Raw genomic sequence first — 21,674 nt, forward strand, 5'->3', positions numbered from 1 at the left:
CTCATTAGTATACTCTTGAAAGTTGATATTGAAAAGAAGGAAGCCATGAATAACAAATATAAGAAGATTACCACAGTCACAGTGTCCTTGGTTTAATATGCTGGATTTTATCGGTAGATTTCCTTTAAGTCCCTTAGGGGAGGCATCAGAAACATAATAAAAATTCTCAATACAGTATTTAAAAAGGGTAATGGATTACATACCGTGTAATAACATATTTTTTGCCTTCGCCTTATAAATGTTGACATTTGTTGTCAGGTTCTTGGTGGCATATAGGGGCACATTAACTTACCCGGTTTCTCTGAATGTCTGACGACAATGCACTGTGCCGCGATTCACTAAGATTGTGCGCCTGATATCCTGCATGTGTTGCTTCCCCGCTCAGGTGCGCCGGAGTTCACCATCTTCTTCCCGGTGTGTATATGTATGTGCATTAGATGCGACACAATTTGAATCTTACATCCCGTGCTCAGTCCGAATTGTCAAGCTTGCAGGTGTGGATCCTCTGGACCACTGTAGACGATGACACAAGCCACTACCTGGGACCGGAGTCTAAGTGGTACCCGGTTTTCACCAGAGCCCGCCGCAAAGCGGGTTAGACAAGCTGCAGCGTGGTACCACCAGGTCGTTCCTCAGGCCTGACTTGTCTGCAGTGGTGACCAAGGTCGAGGTACAGAGACGGCAGACAATCTCGAGGTCAAAGTCCAGGCACAGGGTAAGGGCAGGCGGCAGAGATGCAATGTCAGAGTCCGATCCGGGGTCAGCAACAGGAGGTCCAAGCAGATGGGTACGGAAACACGGCACTTGGGACAGCAGCATGGAGGAACACTGGTACACAGGAACACGGAGGAGCTCAGGTAACACAGGAACACGGAGGCTGTTAGGCACAAAGATCCGGCAAGGGTGTAAGGAAGGTGCTGGATTTTTAAAGGGGAAGTGATCAGCCAGTGCACCAATTAGCAGTGCGCTGGCCCTTTAAATTTCCTGAAGGTGCCGCACGCGCACCCTAGGAGACAGGGACGCGCGCAGACGGAACTCGGCAGGGATTCCGGAACCATGAAAAACGGTGCAAATCTCGAATATGTCGTGAAGTTCGATGGAAATGGACTACTGTACAGCCTTGATAAGTATCTCATAGCCTATATTGTTATTATTGGATTTTTTTCGACTTGCCTCTGGGGACATTGAGAGTATTAGTTTTTCTGTTTCACAGCAAAATCTGCTATCAAAAATGCAAAATTACTTTGTGGTCAATGAGCTGGAAAAAAAACCACAACAATTCGTAGAACATCTAATACTTTCATGTTAAGCCGAATTTTTATGCAAGTTTTCATTTCCAAGTGAAAGCTTCTTAATCCCGGCGTATCTAAACAGAATGACCAGTGCCCAGAAGAACTTTGTTTATTTGCATCTCCTCTGTGACCTGGAATGCTCTCTTCTCAGAGAAGTTTTACTGCAATTTCAAACATTTTTATTGGAACAACAATATTTGATTCTTAGAATATTGCTTCTCGTTTTTAAACAATACAAAAACACTAAATGTCCCTTACAGTGATCAGAACATTTAGCTGCTTCTTTTCAGATCGTCTGGCAAATCCTACGATTGGAAGCTTCAAGCTGGTCCACTACTTGCTTTAAAGTAGAACATTTCATTTTTTTCCACATCCAAGGCTTTAACATTTGGGTTAAGCTTTGGAAACAAAGGAATGCTATTCCATTCTTAATCTTGCAAGAATTTGCCAGTGAACTCATGTTGGCAGAGGTATGATGAGTTAAGCTCTTATTGCCAGGAGAAGTTAACCTGTTCAATGTTCTGCAAGCTAGATGACATGAGGTTTGTGTCTAGTTTTTGCATGCAAAGTTTTTGTTTTATTTCTATTGCTGTGTCTTTTAAAATAGTTTAGATCTTGTTTTACAGAGTTTTACCACTATTGTAGGATACCTCCCTAACACAGCATCAGATAGACCATGGAACAATATTTTTCTGTTGGGTCCAACTAACAGGGAATCCATCAAGAACAGTATGCAAAATAAACGGGCAGTATGAAATCCTAACAGGTGTTATTCTTGTTAAGTGTAAAAAAAAGAATTAAAAACTTTTTCTTTTATAAAAGATTTCTGTTAGAAACTTGCAATGACTAAACATGTCAGGAATCATTATGATACCCTACTTTTTTGGTGTTGAAGAAGAAAAAGGAGTTTTGACAGATTCAAGTAAATTTTTTTGCTGGAGATTTTTTGCCCACAATTTTTTGTGAACATATAGGACCACATTTATTCAACTGACTACGCCAGTGTTCTATTGTACTTTGCACTGAAAAGAAAGTGCAAACTGCTTGCACATGTATGTACGAAATGTCTGCGCCAGTTTTGTGGCGTGGCTGCACTGTGTCCGCCTTGTGTAGTTTGCCTCACTAAAGTATAGAGTGCCCCAGATTAATGAAGACTGGCGCACGATCCTGAGTGTGTGGTTGGGCATAAACTGAGTGCACCATTTTTTTCTGGTGCATTCAGTTCTATGAGTGTGTTGGGCTTGCTGACATAAATATGGCAGCCGATGCGAATAAGCACCAGAAAGCCCCTTTAGGTACACAGTATTGTGTTACGGTGTGCATAGTGCTGGCGGAAACTCTTCATAAATACATGTGCAACCAGTTTGAACATTTATTTATGTGCAAACTACTCCAGAATAGTGGCGCAGGAAGATTAATAAATCTGGGCAGGTATGTTAAAGGTGCACCTAAGGGTGCACCAGATAATTAAAAACTGTGGACAACTATTCAATAACCTGGGGTACCCTGCACACTTGAAAGGCAGTATGCACTAGTTTTGATAAATATGGCCCAAAGAGTCTATCTGACCCAGTTAAAACTAAATTTTTTAGATTTTTTTGCCATTATATTGTCAGACTCTTCTTTTATACTTTTTAAAGAAATGTTAGCTTAGTTTTTTTTTGTAAGATTTTGGCAGATTTTCTTAATAAAGTTTGTTAGAAAATGTTCACAACACTCCCCAGATACAATTTAAAAAATTGTCACAAGCGACAGTTATGCTTTTAAGCACCATCTACATGCTTTCACAAGTAATCCTTCAAGTGGGTTTATGAAACATCATTTCAGAGTAATTTGGAATCTAGAGGAAAATATTGAATTTAAAGATTTGTAGAACATCTGTATGTCGGTCCTAATTCTGGTAATCGATAACAAATACTAAGTAGAAAATTTCTGTGTGAATTTGCTTTGACTGGCCTACAGGTAAGCAGGTGAATTGGTCAGCAGACCCCTAGCCACTGCATTAGCAGTGTCAGACAGAATACCTTCCATGTACTTCAAACAGATAATATGATATGAAATAATGTAACATTGGTTTATTCTGCCACACTGTAGAGGCTGAGATGACATCTAGACACAGGGTCTAACAAACCAATATAATTCCTCCCAGGACCCCACCTTCCTAACCTCACTGCACCAATCACCTTCTAGTGTCTTGTACAGTATGCATGGGCATGTATCACAGAGCAGAGGGCCTAAGGTCAAGGTAAGAAGGTTACTGACATGGCCCTCAGGCCCAAGGCAAGGGTTAGGAAGCGAATATTGAATCAAATTAGTATCAGCTATGTTTTAGTGTACAGTGGTGGGCCCAAAAAACTGACTTTTTTGGTGGTTCCTGGCATCCCAGCCTCACACTGAACATACCTTTTAAGCAGAGGTGTAACTGGGAGAGGCAGTGCCTATTAACCAACTTCTGAATGGGGCCTTCAGAAAATATACATATTTACATAGTCACACATTTGTACACTTACACAGATCTGTCCCAGTGCTGATGACCACATGGGGGAAGTATACAGCAGTAATTAGAGATGAAAGATTCCTAGTCCTGCTGTTCTGCTGTCCCTTTCCCCTGATTCATGCTGTGTACTGAGGGGAAGATGTGTATGGTTATATACATATTGTGCTGTACAATGTGCTGCATAATATGTATATAATGATGCGCATCCTCCATTCCATAGTGTGTCAGGTGGGGGCCCTCTGACACTGCAGACCCCATGGAAGCTGCTATAGCTGCTACTACTGTAGTTACACCCCTGCTTTTAAGTGAATTGGATTCTTACAAATTATTTTGACACATAATAGTGCATTTTATATGTGGTGTAACATATTTTTACTATATGTAATAGGAAAACACTGAGCCCTTGATTCGTCTTGATTTGTTAACTGTGATGTCATTAATATAAAATTGCATCATGTCATGTGATAGCCCTGAAAATGGTAGTCCAACCTTTTATCAGATAAACCATTAGTATCTGCCCCTAAATCAATAATGTTATGGATTAAGGAACAAACATAAATGAAAATGACATATTGTTTCTTTCCTCATTAAACCTCCCTGAAGCTGTACATTTTCCTTCTACAATAAGTGTTCTGTGACCAAGCTGCTCATACACCCCACACTACATGTAATGTTGTGTCTCCTATGGAGCACATAGCCGATGCTGCCACCTAGTGCTCGTGTAACAGAATGTCAATACGTTTTAGTTGCAGAAGCAAAGTCATTACCGTGAGACAATAAAGTAATAAGATGATAACAAATATACGAAACCCTTCAGAGCCAGGGAAAACAGAAACTATGCAGTCAGGCTCTGCTCGCGTGATCTTAATATTTGCGGAATCTTTAATACATTGTAAAACTACAGGTCCCGGCATGCATCGCGGTGACATGCCGGAAGTGGAGAGTCAGTGTCGTGCACGCTGTGTGGCTCTGTACTGTGTTGTATCTCCTTGTATTAGTAATGATGTGACTTGTGCTGCGCTGCGGTAGCCGGGCATTGCTGTGCTTCTGTCTTACACTTGGGGGTGAGCACTGTGTATACTAAAGGTATGGAAGGATTACTATTATAATATTATATTTGATCACTTGACACATTTACAGGCCATAGTGGACACTTTGAGCACCTTCTTGAGTTCCCTACTGGTTCTACTGCAGAATTATATTTTCCAGTTAAATAGTTTTTCATGGATCAGTTTTTATTAAAGGGAACCTGCCACCCAAAATAAATACATCTATCATAACTTATGGTAGATGTGTAGCACTTACAAGTGTGTGGTATTGTTTCTTTAATAAATGGAACTTTTCCTAGTGTGTAAAAAACTGCACAAATTGTGAGAGAGTTTTTGAAAATATTTATAACCCTCTGGGCATGCCAGCTTTTAATTTATTCGCGCCCCATACTGCTAGTCCTGCCAGAGGAGCTAGTAAAGAACTCACATCTCGCACTTTCCAAGCCTCGGCTCTCTAACGTCACCGACTCTCTTGTAAACTTTTATGCAAATCACCTGAGGCAGGAGCAGTGATCCTAAGTGAGTGCAATGAGGTAATGTCATCTAAGGTCCTGTTATATTTGCACATTCTTCTCCATGTATGTATCTGTATGTGCAAATGTAACTGGGTAAACGGCCTTAAATAACATCACCGTGGTCACACCTGCTAAGAAGAGACATGGGGGTTGTAGAAGAAGGGGCTGGCTAAGAAGGACGCACCCCTTCTGATGACAGGTAATATAAGATAAAGTTGATTTATGGGAATGTGAGGGAAAAATTTCAGGCCAAAATAAAGGTGTCAGTTAGTTAATATGGCTCTAGCTGTAAAGGTTCCCTTTAAAATGTGGGGGGTATAAAAATAACAGACAAGTTGTACATTGGCGCTAGGGTTCAGCGTCACTGTCAGCCTATGTTGGTATACAGAAGCTGAGCAGTGGAGGAGTGTGCAGCTATCTAGGCCACATGACAGCTCCATCTCTGTATACAACTTTCTGTAACTGTTACAGTCTGTATCTTCCCTTCTTCATTTTAAAGTTCATTCAATTAAATCTCTTAATAGGTTGATGTACAGATTTTAGAAAGTTTATTTTTTTATGAATTCTTTTGTAAGTTAAGTCATTTTAATGGTTTTTTTTATATCATAGATGGACATGGTACTGAAGCTATTGCCTCTAAATCATGAAGACCATGGAACTCAAAGATGCAGGCTAGGACCCAAAGCAATGTCTCATCTTGGAATAAAAGTTGGATTCCCACTTCTAATATCTCTACCAAGCGGCAGCTGCTTGTGTACTGCTTGGCCAAGAAAAGACCTGTGTGATGGCTTCCTACAAGCTGACCTCATGTGTTGCACGTCACCTACACCTGTAATAGAATATAAGAATTCTCTCTCTCTTAATGATCTAAAAACACTCCATTCTGTCAAGTTGAAAAAAGTGACTGTTAAAACTGTATTTAGAACTGTAGAAGAAAAAATAACTGTATGTGGAGAATTTCTCAATGAGATAGTCAGAGACCTGCTAAGAAATGTCTACGTCTTACCTAACTATGTGGTCACAGTTTCAGCAGGTTCTCCTGTTGTGGCTGTGGAAATTCTGGACATGGACCCATTGACAGAAGAAGCAGGTTTAATAACAGCAAAAACAAATGTGCATATTAAAGACACAACCAGCCTGGAGTGGTACAAGAGCACAGCGGACAATCACTCTCAATATCAGGTTGCTGGAATGGATGATGTATGTGCATCACTAAAAGAAATTCTTAGCTTACCTTTCCTTTACCCAGAAACCTTATTGAAATTAGGCCTTACTTGTCCTAAAGGTCTGCTCTTAGTTGGGCCACCAGGAGTTGGTAAAACCCTTCTGGTGAAAGCTGTTGCAAGACAAGTAGGTGCCCATCTTATTAGCTTGAATGGTCCAGTAATTCATGGATCAAGACCTGGAGAAGCTGAGGAAAATTTAAGGCAAATTTTTGAAAATGCCAGAAATGTTTCTCGAGGTGGACCCTGCATCCTCTTCATTGATGAGATTGACTCTTTGTGTCCTAAACGTGGGAATTCCAGTAAATCGCCTGAAAACCGACTTGTGGCCCAACTTTTGACCCTCATGGATGGGATTCACAGTGACAACAAGATGGTTATTGTTGCTGCTACAAATCAGCCAGACGTCATAGACTCTGCACTCAGGCGTCCGGGAAGGTTTGATAGAGAGGCAAGTATGTCTTGTATTAGTCGCTCTTAGGCTACATTCACACAGCCGTTGGGGGCAGTATATACGTCCCCCATTGGCTGGCACGGAGCGGTATGGTGCAGAACACAAATATGTCCTATCTTTCCCTGTGTTACGGCGCCATGCACCATGTACCTCCATGGAGAGGGGCAGGTGTGAGCAGTGCTCACCTGCTCCTACTCTCCCGTGCGCCGAGAGCATGTCGTGCCACGGTACGGCGGGCACACATTTGCCTGAATGCAGCCTTAGGGTTTGTTGACACCTCTTTCAAGCACTTAACATGGAATCCACATAATGTGCCAACAGATCCACATGTGCATTTTAATACAGATGTATTGCTTCAAAAAGCAGCTGGCTTATGCCTCATGCACACAATCATATAGGGCAGTGATGGCTAACCTATGGCACTGGTGCCAGAGGTGGCACTCAGAGCCCTTTCTGTGGGCACTCAGGCCATCACCAGAGATGACTCCAGGTATCTTCCTGCAGTCCCAGACAGCCCAGGACTTGCTGTGCACAGAGCTATTTTAAAGTGACAGCTCTACCTGGGACTATTCTTTGCTTTATTGGTGTCCTCAGGTGCTGGTATCAATGAAAACTGTGACAGAAGGGAGTATAAATCACAAATTACATTTCTGTGTTGGCACTTTGCGATCAGTAAGCGGGTCTTTGTTGTAGTTTGGGCACTCAGTCTCTAAAAGGTTAGCCATCACTGATATAGGGGGTCCCCATAGACCTCTATTCCTTTCTGTATTTCAGTGTCTCAGTGTGTATGAGGCCTAATGCTGTAGTATTTTAGTGAATTTAATTTTGGAAATAAATATATATATATATATATATATATATATATATATACACACAAGTCAATCTAATGCTTTGGATTTATTCCAGAAAGCTGGTTAATAACTTTAAAAGTCCATGCCAACTTCAGAAGATTTTCTATGGAGTTTTTTATGCGGGTCATCACATGGTTTCCCTGAAAAAAGATCTGCAACATCTACTGCCTGTGCCCTATTTGTGCTGAAAATGCAAAATGTATTCCAAAGAAGACTATACCACAAAAATAATGTAACAGAACTAGCATTAGGGCAGCCATACACACTAGATGAATGATGGCAAGGTCAACAAAGCCATGTAATATTCATAGGGTAGACGTAATGGTAAAAGAGGGGTCCGTCATATTGGATTTCACCTTAGGCCTGAAGTGGCTTGAGCACTTGGTGCCAGAAGCAAGTGTTTCAAAAAAAGAAAGTGGTTGTTAGACATAAACCCATGTGCATATGTGTTATAGGGGAATATGGACTTCACAGAGAGAGGAAGTTGATTATGAATTTTTATAAGTTGGATAATCAACCCATGTAACCATATCATTTTTTTTCTGCTTTGTTAATGTGATATAAATACTTTATTCAATCCAGATTATTATTGGGACTCCTACGATAAGCCAAAGAAGAGCCATTCTTGAAGTACTCACATCCAATATTCCCATACATAGTGATGTGGACGTGGGTGACTTGGCAGATATGACGGTGGGTTATGTAGGAGCAGATCTTACCGCACTTTGCAGAGATGCTGCCATGCAAGTGGTACTCCAGGCCCATCAGGTAAGAATCACTGATTTCACTAGTTGAGCCTTGCATGATTGGTGACACGTGTGGTGGTTGGACCCCTGAAATGCATCTTCATATGAAATGTTTTATTTTAAGGCCTGTTCGCGTTCATGGCAAAACATAAAACTCATACGGGGGAGATGGGAGGGACTTCGTCTAAGGACATGTTTTTATAAGTGTGTCTGTACATGCAGTTCCCAGGACAAGATGAACTCTACTGAACTGCATGCTTCTCAGTTGATATTTAAGCCAAAAACAGGTGGCTTAGACATAAAATAGCTGTGTACCATTGTTATACAGCCAGACTAAGTAATTTGTGTTTAGACGACTCACTGGCACTTTTGTGCAATTTTAGTAAAAAAAAAATTAGCATCAAAATCCAGCATGAATAAGCAGGGAACTTGCTCATAGCTCAAGGCACTGTGATTGTGGTAATTTTCTTACATTTGTTATTCATGGCCTCCTTCCTTTTAAAATAAACTTTTAATATTATTTTAATGAACCAAAAGTGCTATGGGCTGCGTTTCCAGATCCCCTCTTTGCTCTGGCTTCACAGAATGTCACACTGTGCAGGAGCATGTCTCGCTCTAGCTTCCTCGACGCTTCCTCCCTTCTACTGCCTTTTGTAATCTCACGGTGGCAGTGTCTGTTAGCACAAGGGGGGAGTGTTCTGCACAATGTAACAGACTGTAAAGCTACACAGAGGGGCTCCAGTAACACCCCCCCCCCCCCCCCCAGAGCCCATATGGCGCTCATCAGCATAATTTTAGAAGGAAAGAGGCCATGAATAACAAATATAAGAAGACTATCTAAGTCACAATGCCTGGATCTATGAGTAAGTGCATCTGGTTGATCATGCTAGGTTTTGATGGTAGTTTTCCTTTAAACCACGCCCTTTGATTGGTGGGGGGTCCAAGATGTCTAACTCTCGCCAATTAGGAAATTATCCCCTATTCTGTGGATTGTGGATAGCATTTGAAGTTGGGACAAACTTTACACAAACTGCTTATGGAAGAAAGGCAGAGGCAAAAGAAGGACATGGGGACAGATTTATTTAATAAAATATATAGTAAAGTTTACTATAATTATCTGCACTATTAATTTGTTAATTGTTTTCTAAAGTTTACTTATGCTTTAAGAAGGATGGACTCAAATTCCTCCACTATATCACAGTTCCCAGGGAAGAAGCAGCGTTTTAGTGAGATGTGGATTATTTTCAGTGTACAAGAAACATGTAATTTCCTCCTAGAAACCATTACCAATCTGTCATAGCAACAACAATTTTAATTTGAAAAAGATGGGACATGCTATGTCACCACTTTAGGCACACCACCAGTAATTAACCTACACACCCAGTGCTGGAAGGGTGCGCTACCTCAGATCTTCTAGTTGAGTGATGACCACATTATTTATCTGCATTTTCTGTAATAATTGTCTTCTTTATTAGGACATTCGTGTAAATGAGGTAAGAAGAGAGCACTTTTATGAAGCTTTCAAAAAGATCCGACCTACTGTTGCGCGCAGTGCTGTTGGACAGGTGGAGTTTAAGCCCGTGTACTGGGACCAAATAGGCGGCCTGGAAGATATAAAACTTTTATTAAAACAGGTAAAAAAAAAAAAGTATCTGCGTCTACATTTTAAAACCTGCCTAAAATGCTTTATTTTTGGGGTTTTAGGAAAATGAAGAACTGTTTTTTGGAAAACAAAATTGCATGAATGCAGCATTATAAATTGCTTTATTTATTGTGAGCCAAAACCAGATGTATAGACTACATGGAGATCAGGCATAAAGGAAAGATTCGCACGTTTTGTGCGTTTGTATACACCTAGGTTTTGATTTTAGTCCGAGAAATGTGCTCTGTGGGGGAGATTTATCATAACCAATTTGAGCTAATTTTTCATTTCCCCACAGGTGTTTATAAAATTAAAGCAGACCTCTGGTTGGTTTCTGTGGGCAACAGTTTTACCTTGATGATAAATCTCCCCCTGTGTGCTGCTGGTATTTCTCAGACTGAACCCCAAACCTCTGAACTCGCATGAGTTCAGTCCAGTGATATAAGTTGTGGTCCAGCACACTGATAGTTGTTTGTACTGAACTCACTTGTGGGTAACGGGCCTTGGTCTGGATGTTATATCACCTGGTGTAATAGCAGTTTTGGCTACTGAACTGCTCTTTGTATAAGATCTAAATTTTGCTTACCTGAAAATTTATTTTCTTCGAAGTCCAAAGGCAGCACTGATGGGTAAGAGTCTGGAGTCCTAATGATGACAGAAGAACACAATAACAATGTTAATTAACAATAAATCAATTAACCGACTGCCCTATAAGTATCCTAGGAGTCAAGGAAGAGGCGTGTTTTATGCAGCAAAAAAATTATTTTATTGGGAGGGAATATAATAGTGCTGCCTTTGGAGTTCGAGGAAAAGAAATTTTCAGGTAAGCAAAATTTAGATCTTCCTCTCGTCCTACAGGCAGCACTGATGGGATTTAGGTAGCAAATCAAAGGGGGGGACAAATTTTCAAAGCCACTGTAGATAGCACCGATACGCCAAAGGCTGAGCCAGCTGAGGAGACATCCAGCCTGTAATGTTTAGCAAAAGTATTAGAAGAAGTCCAAGAAGCTGCTTGACAGATCTGATCTATAGAGAGCGTTGCATATTTTGCCCAGGAAGTAGCAGTAGATCTTGTAGAATGAGCCCTAATCTGTAAAGGTGAAGTTTGCCCCAAGTTCTGTAAGCCATAGAAATACTCTGCTTTATCCATCGAGAGAGGCTGCAGAGGCCTTCATCCCTTTTCTTGGACCTTGAAATTGGAGAAACAGAGATTCAGATTTTCTAAAAGATTTTGTCTTCTCTAGATAAGTCAAGACGGATCTTCTAATATCCAGAAGATGCAGAACTTGCTGATGAGCATTAGCAGGAGTTGGACACAAAGCTGGAAGATAATATTCCTGATTTAAATTAGAAACTGAGGCCACTTTAGGAATAAACGATGGAACGGTTCTTAGTATGATGCAGTCTGGTCTTATCTGTAAGTATGGCTCTTTGCAGGATAAGGCTTGCAGCTCTGAAATTCTTCTAGCAGTGGAAACGGCAACTAAAAAGAAGGTCTTCCACGATAAACATTTGAGAGAAGCTTTCTGTATAGGCTCAAAGGGAGATTCTGTGAGATGATGTAGGACCAAGGCAAGATCCCACTGTGGACATGGTGGCCTAATAGGAGGTTTGATGTTCCTTAAAGCCTTGAAGAATCTCCGTACTAAATGATTAGATGAGAATCTATTGTTATTTAAAGCATTGATTGCAGCAAACTGAAGCTTCAAGGTAGCAGGTTTTAAACCTTTATCAAGGCCATCCTGTAGAAAAGTAAGAATATCTGAGACTGAAGGTTCAGATACAGAATTATCTGAACACCAGGATGTGAAGACTTTCTAAACTCTACCATAGGACTTAATGGTCGCTGGTCTTCTAGTTGACAACAATGTCTTTATAACTCTGGATGAAAGACCTAGACCTGTTAGGGGTCTTCTTCTCAATCTCCAGGCCGTAAGCTGTAGCTTCTGTGGTGATGGATGGAAAAACCCCATCTGTTCCAAGAGATGTGGAACTGCAGGAAGTTTCCAATATTCGCCCTTGGACAACCTCATTACAAGAGGAAACCATACTCTGCGTGGCCAAAATGGTAGGATCAGAATTGCATTCGGTTTCTCTTCTTTGATTTTGTAAAGTATCCTCTGAATGAACGGTATCGGAGAAAATATGTAAATGAACAGGTTGGTCCAGGGAAGAGACAGGGCATCCACTGCATAGGGTTGGTCTGACCTGTAAAGAGAGCAAAACATTGGCAATTTTGAGTTCTGTTTGGTCGCCATCATGTCTATTTGTGGACAACCGAACCGACTGACAATCTGTTGGAAGATAACACTGTTCAGGGACCATTCCCCTGGTCTTAGTTGAGAGCGGCTTAAAATGTCTACCTGAGTGTTCAGAGACCCTCGAATGTGGACTGCTGACAGACTCTGAAGGTTTCCTCGGCCCAGGAGATAATCTTTTGACACAGTTGATGAGGGGTGTGCTCCTGGTACCCCCTTGCTTGTTTATGTAATAAACACATGACAGATTGTCGGTCTGTACCTTCACATGCTGTTTTTTCTCTTTGATTTGAGGACAGAGTCCTGTCTGTGTAATTCCATTTGTCCTGAACCCAGAGATTGCCGAGGTGGGCCCCCCAACCTAAGGATGAGGCATCGGTTGTCGGGATCTGGGGTTGAACAAAACGTAAAGATCTGCCGGACGCCAAATTCTTCCTCAACCACCAACCGAGGCTGACTCTGGTCTGAGGAGTTAGTTCAATCGGTTTGTCGAATCCTGCTGGAGATTTGTTCCAAACAGCCAGAATGTTGAGTTGTAGCTGTCTGATGTGCCTTTGCCCAAGGAACTGCTTCTATTATTGAAGTCATCAGACCCAGAACCCTCATGGCTGTTCTGACCGTTGTGCATCTTGTCTTGATAAGGTAGTGCACGGACTGCTTGATTTTCAAGATTCTCTCCTGAGGAAGATGAATAGTCATACTGCACGAGAATAAACCCCAGGAACTGAATTCTGGTTGTTGGAATAAGAAGGGATTTTTCCCAATTGATTAGGAAACCCAGTTGTTGTAGAAGATCGATTGTCATCTGAAGATGAAGTTTCAAGAGAGATTGATTCTCCGCTATGATCAGCCAATCGTCCAGATAGGGCAAGATCTGTATCCCCCGAAGTCTCAGTGCAGCCACCAGAACTATGGTGGTCTTGGTGAAGACGCGAGGGGCTGATGTAATGCCGAATGGCAGACAGGTGAACTGGTAGTGAAGAGTTCTGGAATTGATCACAATTGCTATTCTCAGATATTTTCTGTGACCTCTCCTGATGGGAATGTGGAGATAGGCATCGTCCAGGTCTATTTTGGCCATGTAGTTGCTTTGCTGTAGAATGGCGGTGGCTGATTTTATGGAGTCCATCTTGAATGCAATTTTGGTCAAGAATCTGTTTAGATAGCGGAGGTCTATAATTAATCTCCACCTGTTGTTCGGCTTTGGTACAGCAAATATGGCGGAGTACACTCCTTTTCCTCTTTCTGACAAAGGGACTTCTTCTATAGCTCTTCTTTTGGATAAATGCGTGCAACAAGGGAAGGATCTGAGTTTTCTCGATTTTTGTACTCAAAAATCTTTCTGGTGGAATCTTGTCGAATTCCAAAGCGTATCCATTTTTTACTGTGGACAGTACCCAAGCATCGGATGTGATGTCTGTCCATAAGTGAGCGAAGTCTTCCACCTTTGCACCTACTGGAGACAGACCTGGCATGGCGTCAGAAGTCAGGCTTCTCTTTTTTTTTACTGTGTAAGACAGTTCTGTCTTTAGACTTCTGAACTCCTCTACGTCGGTTACGAAATGCACGAAAAGGTCTTTCCGGTCTTGCTTTTCTAGGTGGAAAGCTTGGTTTTTTTGGAGGTACTGGCTACTTGTGGAAAAGAGTTCCCCTTATCTTCACTAAGATTCTTCAACACCTCCTTCAGGTCTTTCCAAAACAAGGAAGATGGGTGGAAGGGAAGTGAACAGAAGTGATGTTTGGAGGCTACATCCCCTGTCCAGGGCTTTATCCACAGGGCACGACGTGCAGAGTTAGCCGTTAGATGCAAGTTTTAAAGAGTCAAGAGAAAAATCACACAGAAAATCGCCTGCAAGTTTAACAGAAGACACATTCTCATAAATTTCTTCTCTAGGGATTCCATCCAAAATGTCCCGACCAATCTGGCTTAGCCATAAACTTAAGGCTCGTGCAACAGGCACAGTAGCAAGAGATGCCTTAGCCATGGCTGCTGAGAGCTGATAGCTTCTGCGGAGCATAGCGTCAGCTTTCCTGTCAAGAGGGTCTTTAAGTAAAGAAGATTCATCTGCAGGAAAAATAGATTTTTTAGATAGTTTAGCCACTGGGATATCAATCTTTGGAGGCAATTCCCATTCTTCAGATTCTTTAGGGTCGATTTTGTATACTGCTCGAAAACGAGACCCCAAATCAAATCTTTTTTCAGGCTTAGACCAACCCTGTTCAAAGAGGACTTTAAGGTCAGGATGACTAGGCAATACTTTGGCTTGTTTTCTGGGAAAATAAAAAAGTGCATCTTGGTTAACAGAGTCATTATGACTCTCATCTGTCTCCATTACACTTTTAACCGCCTTGATCAATTTAGAGGTTTTATCTTTGTGAAACAGAAAAAAATCCTCAGATACATCTGGCCCAGAACCTTCCGATTCAGGGCTATCCCCAGAAATTATCTGGGCTTCTGAGCAGCTACTAGAAGGCAAAGATATAGAAGATGATTGCCTATGATGTTTTCTACGTTTATGATATCTTTTAAACTTCTTTTTCTTTGAACTGCTCTCATCAAATACAGCAGACATTTTTTCCTTCATCCACTGAAAAAAGACATCTCCTCCTGAAGTCTGAGCAGGAGCTGCACAAGGGGCACAAACATCATCAGGGCAATCATCCGGTATAGGCTGCTCACAGCTAATACAGTCTCTATGATGAGACTTTCTCTTCCTTTTACCAAGGCTGGACATCTGTAACACAAACAACAAGTGTTAGGACAAATGAAGGAACAAGGGCACTCATGAAAGGAACAAACCTTAAGCTCAGACTGACTCTGCTGCCTGGCAGGTGCAGAGAGCATACCTGAACAGTACAGCCTTAAAACATTCCCAACAGGAAATGCAATGCACCTGGTCAGAGGCGACACCCGGGCTAACAACCAAATCCTTCTAACATAAGAAAAAGGATGCAGGGACGCGCTGAGCCCTAAGGTTAGCAAGAGCTTTGTTCACAACAATATAGAAACCACCTTACGGGACATTGTAGAAGGTGGCTTCAAAAAGGGGGAGATGCGGCGATACAGCAGCTATACCCCAAAGTATTGAGTGCAACACAAATCTGACCTCCACTTCTCTGCTTATTCAAAAGCCGTACCTGAGAATACAGCGGTTCCCGCTTCCAATGGGAGACGCAGTAGGAGGGGAGTTTATCCAGAAACTCCGAAAATACTGGACTTCCACCACCACGGGGGGAAGGACAGCCTCAGAATGTAATTTCACCAGGATTGCCACTGGTAAGACATTTGCTTCTACCCTGCTGGACGTGCACCACAGCCCAGGCCTCAGGGGAGCAAGAGGATACTGGCAGTAAACCTAATTAGGACAGAAGAAAAAAACACGCATCTTCCTTGACTCCTAGGATACTTATAGGGCAGTCGGTTAATTGATTTATTGTTAATTAACATTGTTATTGTGTTCTTCTGTCATAATTAGGACTCCAGACTCTTACCCATCAGTGCTGCCTGTAGGACGAGAGGAATAACCAATGACATGAGTTTACCTTGGCTAAGGTATTCCTTCAATAGAGATGTTTTTTAAGGGAGTTTTTACCATAAAAGCTTGAGTCAGTGTTGGTGATTGGCTATTGAGATCTGTGTAACCACACCTTTTGTGTGTGTGTTTGTTAGTAGCAGCAGAACAGAAGTTATAATCCAGATCTGCAGTTTCTGTGCTGGCAGTTCTTACTTAATCATGTGTTATAACTTACTCTTGCATCCTGACAAAATCCTAGTCCCAGAGGCTGGGCTTTGGTTTGGATGCATTTCAAAAAACAACATCTGAGCTGCAGGCTGCCTCCATCTTTGTGCTCCGGTACAGCTTGTCCCTCCCCCAATGATGTAATCTCACCAGGCTGTGACCTCTGAAAAGGAGCAGGAGGAGGAGTTATACAGAAGCACAAAGGTGGGGGCTAAGATATGAGGAGTGAGTAACACAAATAAGTCAAATGTTGTTTTTTTTTTTAAAATGCATCCAAACCAAAGTCCAGCCGCTGGGAGGACTACCCTAGGATTTTGTCAGGAAGCAAGAGTAAGTTATAACACACAATCATATTGTAATGCAAATGCTTAGAAAAGGCAGAAAGGCGTATGTGCACTGTAGGTGTAATAAGCTTCTGCAACCTGTCTTTAGTGAGAACGAGGTCCCAGGTGACGGGTTCCCTTAAGGACGTATAGTTTTTCAGTCTGAAAGAGGGGCCCTGAGCCCTTGCAGAGTTCAAACCCGGGTTAAAATTTCACTTTTCAGGAGCCCGCTGCTATTCTACACACACACACTAGGTTATGATTAAACAGCTGTCCAGTGCCAATACCTAACATTTTCAAATCTGCTACTGAATTTTCTTTAAGATGGATCTCTGTTGATTCTGTAATTGCATAACCACACCAGATATGTCCCCAGATATAATACGATAGACTGCTGCTCCACTAGGTGAAGTTCTGTGCAGACTAAGGCCAGCTGCACACAAACGTGTTTGGCCTGTGGAAATGGACCCATGTGCTGGTCTGTTCCCACGGACTGAACACCGTGCAGTGGGTGGTTATAGTTTCAGTTCTACTGTTTAGCCAGCATAGTTTCAGTGCCTCTGTTTAGCCAGCAGACAGGGACTCCTTTCATCATATTTCTGTTTGATGCAAGGACTCCCGTCCCATGCACTGTGGGGTCAGACCAGCACACATGTCCATTTCCATAGCCCAAATACATTTGTGTGCAGCCGGAATAAGGGCCAGTTCACCTCTTTCATTTCATAATTTCATTTGTGAAAGTTGGGTTATTCAGACATACAGAACAGGTGCAAATCTTTCCACTATACCTGATTTCCATGTAGTCTCTACACCTGGTTCTTCCTCACAATAACTAATATGTGAAGTGTTAAGCGCCATGGAATTTGATGGTGCTATATAAATAAAGGCTATTATTATTATAATGTAATAAATGATGAAGTAACTGAGGTGTAAAGTGGCTCTAATAGGAATCACTTTGGCCTGTTCTAGCTCCACTCCTCATCTGTAAATGGGCACTCATATAGTCCTGTAGTTTATGGTGTCCTCTTTATTACTAAAACTCCTACACGTCTTTATGGTCATACATGTCTTTTATTTCTAGAGCATTGAATGGCCCATGAAGTATCCTGATGCTTTTGTGAGGATGGGATTAACCTTACCCAAAGGAGTCCTATTATATGGACCTCCAGGATGTGCCAAAACCACCATGGTGAAAGCTGTGGCTACCAGCTGCCATTGCTCGTTTTTCTCTATTAGTGGTGCTGATCTTTTCTCCCCATATGTGGGGGATTCAGAGAAGACTTTGGCACAGGTAAGAAGATACTGAAGCCGATGTGCCTCTTAAAGGAGATCTACCATCAAAATCAAGCATGGTAAACCAGGGACACTTCCTTATAGACCCAGGCACTGTGACTGTGGTAATCTTTTTATATTTGTTATATAAGCTGCTACAATGTGTATGGACACCCCCCCCCCCTCATTTCTGCTCTAACTTGTGCTGCATTTAGATTACATCAGGCAGAGGAAAGGAGGGGAGAGCTGAGGGCGCAAGGGGGGGGGGGGAGACAGTATAAAAGCATGTGAAACTGCAGCATGGAGGAGCTCTAGAAACCTCCACCAGAGACCTTCAGGCTCATTACATAACACTTGATTTTAGTAGGAAGAAGTAGCAATGGATAACACATATGAGAATATTACCACCTGCTTTATCTATCTTCATTTTGATGGTATTTTGTTTTCATATTTTTCCTTTGGATGAACACAAATTTCTGTAGCATAATTTTCTTCTCCTCCACAGCTTTTCAGACAAGCAAGAGCAAGCACTCCAGCAATTGTGTTCCTGGATGAGATTGATGCGATAGTTGGATGTCGCTCAGAAAGCAAAGCAGGTTCTGGTGTCCAGGAGAGGATTCTTTCTGTTCTACTAAATGAACTTGATGGTGTTGGGCTAAAGGTTACTGAACGTAGAGGAAGACAAATTCTTCTGGAAGACCATCCTGAGCTCTGCCACAATGAAGAGGTTAGATTACAAGCAATCCCACAATGGGAAAGAGAAGAAATATTATCACTTATAATCAGCACATCACATTTCAGAAAATAGTAAAACCCAGGTCCCCTGTTGCATTTTTCAGAAACCCTATACAATCCATACAATTCTTGCAAATTTGGAAGTAAGGTGACAATGATAATATAAGTGGAGAAAAAGGCACTTTCCTCTTAAAAGTTTCTTGTCACTTGTACTACTAATGCAAAGTTTGTTGAAAAGTTTGTAACTAGTTAAGAATGAAGTAATGAATTGCTTTGGTTAGTGTTTTTTCCTTTAACACAAGTGGTGTTGTTTGTTTCAGTGCCCAGTACTAGTAACTTCACTCCGCACTGTCAATGAAACCACCAGCAAAGCTTTAGTAACATGTGAGTCAGTGAAAAGGCAGACAATAAACATAGAAGTTGAGAAAAAAGAATATTCATAAACTGCTCCTTTCCTTGATGGGTATGTGCCGTGCCTGGTATTGCTGCTCAGTCCCAATAAGTTCAGTCCTACCCCCCCCCCCCTTTCATATGGCTTGTCCTATTGAATCGTCTGCAGTCACAGATCTTTCTGCTGTCTGTTTCTTCCTCTTTATTTTAGTTGGAATACAAGGAAGTTTTGAATAAATCGGTGATGATTGTGGCAGCCACTAACAGACCAGATGTCTTAGATGATGCTCTGCTGCGTCCAGGAAGACTGGACAAGCTCCTCTACATACCACCCCCTGATGAGAAGGTAAAAGACCAGAGCAGAACATTTTACAGATGTTTCAGAAATGTGTTGCTATGTTTAGGTTTGATTACCACAGGTGATACAGACCCTTTTACTATGTGTAGTTATGTGACCAGGGGCTGACAGGTTCTCTGTACAATACAATGTAATACAACATTATGTTATTGATCTCCTGCGGGGGGGAATTATTTTGTACTAGTGCTCTGGCATATTGTTATGACCAAAAGGGATACGGATATGCTTACATACAGTTACATGCACGTTACACAGACAACGGACTAAGATTCCTTGCTTGTTGCAAGGAAAAAATTAAATAATACTTAAAAAATAATTACATAGATACAATATAGACATCAATGATTGTATACCTACTAAAGGTCACTGCTTGCAGTTTCTCAGGGTACTCGTGAAACCAACGTTGGCTGGGAGGGACACTGTCCATTGCTACTGGCCGTGCGACATGATACTAGCACATTAAGCTGCCTGGCCAACAACTTGGAGCCACTGGATAAAGCGTATCCCTCCCATCTAACTCTGACTCACTGGCGGGAGGACAAGATGCTATGGTGGTTTATGGGTTGGTGGGGCTTGCAGGTTTTTTATGGCACCAGGACTTAATTTCAGCGTTAGGCTTATCTGCCCTCAGCTATTCTGGAGGGACGTTGGGCGCCAGGACTTCAGGTGTTTGGCAGGGTGCTGCTGATCTCAGCTGCTCAGGCAGTCTGGACACAATGCGCCGGGACCTTAGCAACTCAAGTGGGATGGTGCTTGGGCAGCTGAGCTGCTGGAACTCGGGGAGCTGCATGGGGGGGGGGGGGGGGGTTTGGCTGCTGGTTGCTCGGGTTCGCTCAGCTGCATTGTCAGGACGCTGCGGGGACGATGGTCGCTCTTCATCAGGCAGCCGGATCCCTGAAACTTCAATGCACCAATGAGATGCTGTCTGTAGTTCTGGTCTGGCCCTCCGGTGGCTCTACTCTGTCTGTGCAGACAGGCCAGCAATCCCCCGTGCTTTACATGGTTAGGGAGTCTACAATGTGCTGCAGGGTAGTGTGAGCTCCCTGGTATGCGAGAATCTGCAATAAGCCTGCGGACAACTAGCATGACCTAATATTTTAAGGAGACTATAGACCTATTTTTTTTTTTTTTTTTAATGAAATGATAATATGTCAACCTGTAGCCCTAGCCTAACTTGTATGAACTCTCCTTGTGTTATAGGCTCGTTTTTCCATCTTAAAAATATGCACCAAAAGTATGCCACTAGCTGCGGACGTAAGCTTGGAAAGCCTGGCTGCCTCTACCCAACTGTACTCTGGAGCAGACCTGCAAAATCTGTGTAAAGAGGTGAGAGATAGTAAATGCCTGTAGACAACGTATAGGCCTGTGTGTATAAAACTGATATGTGATCTGTTGTTATCTACAGGCTGCCCTGAATGCTTTACATACAAGTGGATTACAAGCTACATGTGTGAGTAAAGACCATTTTCAACAGGCTTTAGCATCTCACACTCCATCCCTGAATATCAGTGACCTCAATGCCTTTACGAAACTACGTGGCCATACAGAGATCAACAGCATGTAATAAATCTTTTATTATAACACTTTATTATGCAGCTTCTATACCCATCCTTTCCACTGATACAAAAAAAATATTTCCATTACAAATTATTACATAGTAAATCTGTTGCAAGAAGAACATCTCTGTTATTACCAATGCAATACAGTAATAGAAACAAATGACAGTAATTCTGGTTTATTTGTATCAAGGACATCATACACTGGTTCATTGCATATAGGAAATGCTATTAAAAATGAATATTATGGGGGTCTGCCTTTAACAAGAGACAACAGCTATGGTAATGATATGATGCACACCTAGGATGAGACACTATGGATATGTACATTTTTAGTAAATAATTGAATATCTCATAATATAACAATTTTGAGTTTACTTATTAACTTTTTGTTCTGCTTTCCTTCTATTATTCCTCCTGAATATTTCTCTTTAAAGGGTAACTAAACCTTTTGAAACTTTTTTTTCCTTATTTCAGAAATGAATAGTCAGTTTAGTAATGGGCTAAACTGAAGGAAATCTTCCATCTAATTCCATCATGATAAACCAGGGACTCCTACTCATAGATCCAAGCACTGTAACTGCTAATCTTCTTATTTTTCTTAGCCATGGCCTGCCTTTTCCTTCTAAAATAAATCATTAAAATTATGCTTCTGAGCCTGAAGGGCTACTGGTTTGGTTACCAGAGCCCCTACGTGATTCAGCTGTTACACTGTGCAGGAGCACCGGGAGATCAAGAGATCAGAAGGGAGACAGTGTAACAGCCTGTGAAGT

At 41.8% G+C, this 21,674-nt stretch overlaps 1 protein-coding gene across 1 annotated transcript; it reads left to right on the forward strand.

Moving 5' to 3' along the window:
- Nucleotides 1-4,715: 4,715 nt before the first annotated feature.
- Nucleotides 4,716-20,933, forward strand: AFG2B (AFG2 AAA ATPase homolog B). Its single transcript, XM_072148287.1, has 9 exons — nucleotides 4,716-4,875; nucleotides 5,963-7,027; nucleotides 8,464-8,649; nucleotides 10,103-10,261; nucleotides 17,672-17,881; nucleotides 18,368-18,589; nucleotides 19,199-19,333; nucleotides 20,546-20,671; nucleotides 20,751-20,933. Exons 2-9 carry the CDS (start codon nucleotides 5,963-5,965, stop codon nucleotides 20,907-20,909), a joined length of 2,262 nt encoding a protein of 753 aa, XP_072004388.1. The 5' UTR covers nucleotides 4,716-4,875; the 3' UTR covers nucleotides 20,910-20,933.
- Nucleotides 20,934-21,674: the final 741 nt, after the last annotated feature.

Source organism: Engystomops pustulosus, chromosome 4 (genome assembly GCF_040894005.1).
Source record: "Engystomops pustulosus chromosome 4, aEngPut4.maternal, whole genome shotgun sequence".
NCBI lineage: Eukaryota > Metazoa > Chordata > Amphibia > Anura > Leptodactylidae > Engystomops > Engystomops pustulosus.

Bases quoted from the DNA above. Each gene is read 5' to 3' on its own strand.
- AFG2B (XM_072148287.1), top strand. From the start codon at position 5,963: ATGGACATGGTACTGAAGCTATTGCCTCTAAATCATGAAGACCATGGA. The intron at 10,262-17,671 runs GTAAAAAAAAAA...TTTTATTTCTAG, and splicing joins TAAAACTTTTATTAAAACAG to AGCATTGAATGGCCCATGAA. The intron at 17,882-18,367 runs GTAAGAAGATAC...TCTCCTCCACAG, and splicing joins CAGAGAAGACTTTGGCACAG to CTTTTCAGACAAGCAAGAGC.